Source organism: Miniopterus natalensis, chromosome 3 (genome assembly GCF_054644295.1).
Source record: "Miniopterus natalensis isolate mMinNat1 chromosome 3, mMinNat1.hap1, whole genome shotgun sequence".
NCBI classification, from domain to species: Eukaryota; Metazoa; Chordata; class Mammalia; order Chiroptera; family Miniopteridae; genus Miniopterus; species Miniopterus natalensis.
This window is the reverse complement of record NC_142083.1, coordinates 87,499-93,498: the sequence shown is the minus strand read 5'-3', so window position 1 is coordinate 93,498 and position 6,000 is coordinate 87,499. Positions and strand designations below refer to the sequence as shown.

The 6,000-nt window shown below is 52.3% G+C and overlaps 1 protein-coding gene across 1 annotated transcript in view; it reads left to right on the top strand.

Moving 5' to 3' along the window:
• Positions 1-286: 286 nt before the first annotated feature.
• RAB3C (RAB3C, member RAS oncogene family) overlaps positions 287-6,000 on the top strand; it is a 55,833-nt gene continuing 50,119 nt past the window's right edge. Inside the window, exon 1 of the mRNA XM_016199814.2 lies at positions 287-526. Coding sequence (XP_016055300.1) covers positions 299-526 — 228 coding nt within the window. The 5' untranslated portion in view covers positions 287-298. The remainder of the gene's footprint in view (positions 527-6,000) is intronic.

Genomic DNA, 6,000 nt, shown 5'->3' with positions numbered 1-6,000 from the left:
GTGAAGTTTCCGAGCCCACCTGCCCAGCCGGTCCACATGTCTTTGCTTTTCATGTCCCCCGTATAGATGTCCCTTGGTGCTTTGATCGGCTCTGAGTGCTGAGCGGTGACAGGCGCCAGCACAGCTGGGTCTGCTGCTCATCTCCCAGCAGCAAGCTGTTGCCATGGATACGGCTTCGGGAGCCGAGCACGCCGCGCTGTCTCGAGTGGCTGTCATCTGCTCGTGGCAGGGCCCACGATGAGCGCGCGCTGGCTTCCTGTCGACGGCAGGCTGATCCCTCCTCTTTGTTCCACCCCAGATGGCCGCTGCCCAGGACACTCGGAGTGGCCAGAAGGACTCCTCCGACCAGAACTTTGACTACATGTTCAAGCTGCTCATCATCGGCAACAGCAGCGTGGGCAAGACCTCCTTCCTGTTCCGCTACGCGGATGACTCCTTCACGTCTGCATTTGTCAGCACAGTCGGCATCGACTTCAAAGTGAAGACTGTGCTCAGAAACGAGAAGAGAATCAAGCTTCAGATCTGGGTAAGTGGCTTCGGCCGCGGGTGCCACAGCCCAGGGCGTGGGACGGGCGTGTGTGGAGCGAGAGCCTCCTGCCTACGTCTCCGACCACAGCCTACGGCCAGCTCTTGCTGTGGAGCCTTCTGTTCCCAGGGCAGCGGCACAGAGCCTCCCTAAGGTTTGGAAACTGACTATGCCTGTTGTCAAGTGATGCTTCTTAGGAGTCTCAGGACAAAGAGAAGGAGCTGCTGTTGGTTGGTGGGAGGAAAGTCAGCCAGAAGTTGGCCCTGCCCGTGACCCCTGTGACCTTGAGCACGTCTGTGGCTCCTTCTACACCACTTTCCTAACCCACAGAACAGCAAGGTGGGCCTCACCTTTGATGCCACAGGACGCAGCCTGTCCTGGCATTTTTACAGGGAAAAGTAAAGGATCAAGTGTAGAAAAAGCTTGAGTCTGTCCCTTCAACAAGCCCCAGATATGACCTTGAACATGATCGATTTCCACTTCACAGACTGGTCTCAGCTCAGACAGTCATGTTTATCCTCACAAATAAAACAAGTGAAATAAAATGTTTATTTTAAACAGGGTTTTCCCCTAAGCACAAGGTCCTTCAGTCAGTTTTGAGACCCTGTGGCCTCCTGCCTCTCTCCACCCTGCAGAAGATCACAGATCCCCTAACTGAACTGCTGGGGGAAATTCAGAAAGCAAGTGAGAAACAGAAAACTGTAGGTGGTTAACAGGTTTAAGGTAATATGAGAGAGAAAGGGACACACACTGACTACGCGGGAGATAATTGTGTGCTGAGCATTCACACCCATGAGACAAAGTGTAGTTGCACCATCGAGCGTGTCCAGTTAGCTCAGGCCCCTTTTACTCTTGGTTTCACCTCTGCCACTGAAGTCGACTCAAGCTGTGAACAGGCTTTTCCCAAGAGGTGAGGCTTCCACCTTCTGAGATGGTTCTGATACCACCTGCTGCTGGTGCCGGGTGGGTCCAGGACCCTGGGTAAGCCTCTCTCATCACCTGCGGAAAGTTGAGAGAGGGACAAGCCCCGGGGCAGAGAGCCCTTTATGAACATACTGATATGAACGGAGGCCTTTCCACGCCTCAGAGCTCCGAGGTGCACAGGCAGGTGTCCCCTCAGGCGCTTACACTAGATGGTTACCACTTCGCATATTCTAACTGGAGTCTTCCAAGTCGAGTTACAACTCATGAGAGAACTTGGAGAAGTGGCCCCGTACCCTTTGCTTTATCCCTAAGAAGTCTCCTTGAATGTGGTGCTTTGTTGTGAAGATGGAAATCTTACAGGACGTATTCTGGGATGTTGAGGAAAATGGTTGTGAAGGAGCTGACCATCCAGTGAGCTGAGGTGTGCAGGGGAGATATGGTGAGTAACGGGGCGGAGCGTCTTTGTGTAGGGACCCCGGCAGTAACTCCGGGGTCTGTGCGGTGCTGTGACCTATACTGAGAGTATTTAGTTGTGCGCAGTTCCTACTGTTGAACAACAACTTCAAGAAACCATTTGTTTGGGAATGTATGTGATGTTGACAGTTTGTCGTCTCATTGCATTTTAATTACCAAACAACTGCTTTTCCTAGTTTATTTTCATGAACTAGATTAATGTGTAAATAAGTTATGAAGATGTCCACAGTCAGCTTAGTCTCTTTCTACTCCTAACACTTGTGACACCAAATGTGTGGGTTTGGCAGACTGAGCAATTCTTCAGTTCTCTGTCGACACCAACTGGCTGTCCTGCAATTTAAATCAATTCTGATACCTGGATTAGCAGAGTCCACAGGTAAAGACCTTAGTTCCAAAAGGATACAACTTAAGAACCGCCAAGAGAAGAGGCGCACAGGACACAGTGTGGGGGTGATGTGGGTGTCACCCAGCAGGTTGCTGTGATCACCCACCAGGTGCTGTCCTCACTTCCTTCAGGGTTTTTAGGGACCTTCTGTTCCGTGGCCTCAGTGGATTAAAATCACTGTCCACTGCTGATTAACCTAATTTTCAGCACCTGTCCCTCCAGGCGGTCGAGGGGGTTGAGGCTGAAGTTCCAGCCCTTTGATCCTGTGGTTTGTTCTTCTGGCAAACAGTCTGCATCCTGAAACCATGTAGGGGCCCCCAGGAGTCACCCCCTCAGCGTGAACTCTGGGGTGAGGAAAGGGGCTGATTATGAGTCATCACTAGAGATAAAATTCCAGGGGTCTCAGGAGCCCTGTGCCAGGAGCCAGGAGGAAGAGCAAACATGCATCTCTTATTCTATGGCAATATCGCAGCCTATTACGTGTTTTAGAGGGAGAGATGCACCGTGGTTTCAGCAGTGAAAACCATCGCAATTAGTCCAATGCAGCGTGACTTTTACCAAGATGGGCTGCGGGCATCAAGGTGATTCTGGCTACTCTCCTGATTATAACTGCCCACCAGGAGATCTGCTTTCAGGAGAGGAAACCAGGTGTAGAGAGGTTAAGTCAGATCTACTTTTAGGAGAGGAAACCAGGTGTAGAGAGGTTAGTGATGCGACAGAGCAGAGTCTCAAGTCCAAGTCTGCTGGTGCTCCGCTGGTCTGGCTGCTGACCCAAGTCCACAGCAAGGCCAGGGCTGTGAGGCGGCAGTTGTGATAGGTGTCGGACCTGGTTGTCAGGTACCAACCAGACACGGGAGCTTAAACTCGAGGCCAGACTTCAGTAGGATTTTTGTGTCGGGGGTGAGAGCTGGGGGTAAACTCCCTGAGTTGTTGCTTTTTAAAATATATTTTTATTGCCCGGCCAGGCGTGGCTCAGTGGTTGAGCGTTGACCTAGGATCCAGGTGATCGGGGTTCGATTCCCGGTCAGGGCACATGCCCGGGTTGTGGGCTCGATCAATGACTCTCTCATAATTGATGTTTCTATCTCTCTCTTTCCCTCTCCTTTCCTCTCTCTGAACTCAATAAAGATATATTTAAAATAAAATAAAATATATTTTTATTGATTTCAGAGAGAGGAAGAGAGAGGGAGAGAGAGAGATAGAAACATCAGTGATGAGAGAGAGTCACTGATGGGCTGCCTCCTGCACGCCCCCGACTGGGGATGGAGCCCGCAACCCGGGCATGTGCCCTGACCGGGACTCAAAGAGTGATTGCCTGGATTCTACTGAGCCACACCAGCCAGGCGAAACTCCCTGTTTTACTTGATGGTCTGCTCAGTGTGTGTGCTGCGCGGGGTCTTCTGTCACACCCTGAGAAGTAGTTTAGCCTTGAGAACGGCCATGTAGAGTGGATCCCTCCCAGTGAAGGGATGAGATAATGCAGCTCTATTACTGAGAGCAGCTTCTATTTATTCTCAGTGCCGGAGTCACTGCTGTGGGAATCCTGAGCTTACAGCATCTGCAGGTGCAGAGCTGGTGATTCCTGATCTAGGCCTGTGTAGGTGGCCAGACTGGACAACTTCCTTTGCTAAAGAAAGCACTGGGCCCCTTTTCCATTGTTCATGTCCAGAAGTCGGTATTGACTCTGACTTAGGGAAGACCAGCTTAGAGAACACAGGTTCAAAGTGGACAGGGGCAGGTGGGCAGCAGGCTTACTGTATCCTTAAGAATGACATCAGGAGCGGTTTCTCACTTTTTCATCTCTCTCTCTCACCATCCCCCTTCCCCACTCCTGTCTTTCCTCTCCCTTCCCATCTTCATTTCTGAGCTCTGGCTGAGCTCATGGGAAACTCATCCTCAGGGTGGTTAGAGGCTGGGACTGCACTCACAGTGCCCCATGCTGTGCTCTGTCCAGGAACGGGGGCTGTTTCCTCCTCACGGAGGTACCGTCTGCCTGTCCAATGTGTGCTCCTCGCCCACTGGCTTCCACACTGCAACCGTCTACAGAGCTGTGTTACCCTGTGGTGCAGGAGGTGGACAGTGAGCCGAGGTGACACAACCCTGCATCCCTTGCCACCGCCTGGGGGAGAGGGTGTTTAAAAGAGAGGCTTTAGCATTACTCGGGTGTGGCAAGGCCACAGGTCCACAGACAATTCCCCAGGCAGGTTGTGCTGTGCTCATAGATCTCAAGAGAGGGCTTGGGGAGAGCATACTGGGAGGAGCAGATCCCCAGGGTCAGGAGCCCCTGTTGCAGTTTGTAGAAGGAATGGGAGGCAGGTGACAGGACTAGGACTGGCTGGTTTGCAGGTTTCCCAGGCTGTCCCTGGCTGCCTGGTGCCATCCCTGGGTGATCCGGTCAAGTGGATGTGGCTAGAATGTGAGAGCCCAGTCAGAGAGGTGCTCAGGCAAGGGCTCTGGATGGATTGATTTGCATTTGCAAAGTGAGCCCAGTGGGTGTTCACTGTCCCTGGGAATCTGGTAACTCTGGGGAGGGGAGGGCAGTCCCGCCAAGGTCAGGGGCCCAGGTGTCAAAGCATCAGAAGGGCAGGTTCTTAGCGCCCCTGGGTGGCTTCTGTCATTGATCCCAGCATAACAGTCACCTGTGATTAGGCCATTGTCACCGCAGGTGCATTTCTGTGTCTCAGGATTCGGAGACCTGAAACGTTGGGTCAGGTCACAACCTTACAGATCCTGTGGCCCAGCTCCGCATTTGACCACGTGACTGATAATAGCATCATTTATGGAACCGGCATTGACCCATAACGTAAGCACTGTAAGTTTAGATACATTTCAGAATTTATTTTTGGTAACAGCCCCATGAGGAAGAATGGTGTTATAGCCCCATCAGCTGAGGAAACCAGAATCAACGAGATGAGGGGTTTGCCAGGGTCACAGAGAGGGTGTCAGGAGCTGGGTGTAACCAGGCACAGACCCCAAGGCCTGCACCTGACCACAGGCCCTCAGCCTGGCCTTCAGGGCATCTGGTCCAACATCCTACATCTTAATCCCAAGTGTTTTTCCACACTAAGTTACTGCCTGGTATCTTTTCATATCCCTTTTTATTTGTTCCAAGAAATTCTCTGTAGTTGTGGAATCAGTTTTTTGTTTGGAACTTGCTGTGTCTACTAGCCTGAGCAGGTCACCCGTTTTCTGCTTTGTGTTTGAAATACATGGACATGCACAGGGAGAGGGAAGGATGAGCTGACTTCCTCCGGCACCTTCGTCTGTGTGGGGAACATGCTGGTGCAGGGGGTCCATGTGGGGAGAGGCCAGTGACGTGGGGTGAATACCTGCAGACATACTCTCCTGCATCTCTGCATTGGGTGCACAGCAACGGGAGGGACACCCGGGCTTGCTGGATGGTCAAGGACGTCCCCCTGCCCAGTGACCAGCATTGTGTGAAACCCTGCAGCCAGCATGTCTGCTTGGTGAGCTCTGTAACCACTGAGCCAGCGACAGCAACCAAGGCCGTTCCTGTCCTCTGTGTGTTCGTCCCCATCACGCCTCTTCTAACTCAGCATCTCCTGAGAGATGGGAAAGGTGAGATTCAGTCCCACTCCCCGAGGATGCTGATTCTGCCTGTGAACTGTCAGGTGCCCGACCCCTCTTCAGACAGCCAGGCACAGCCTCTCCCGCAGCCCACGTGTCTAAA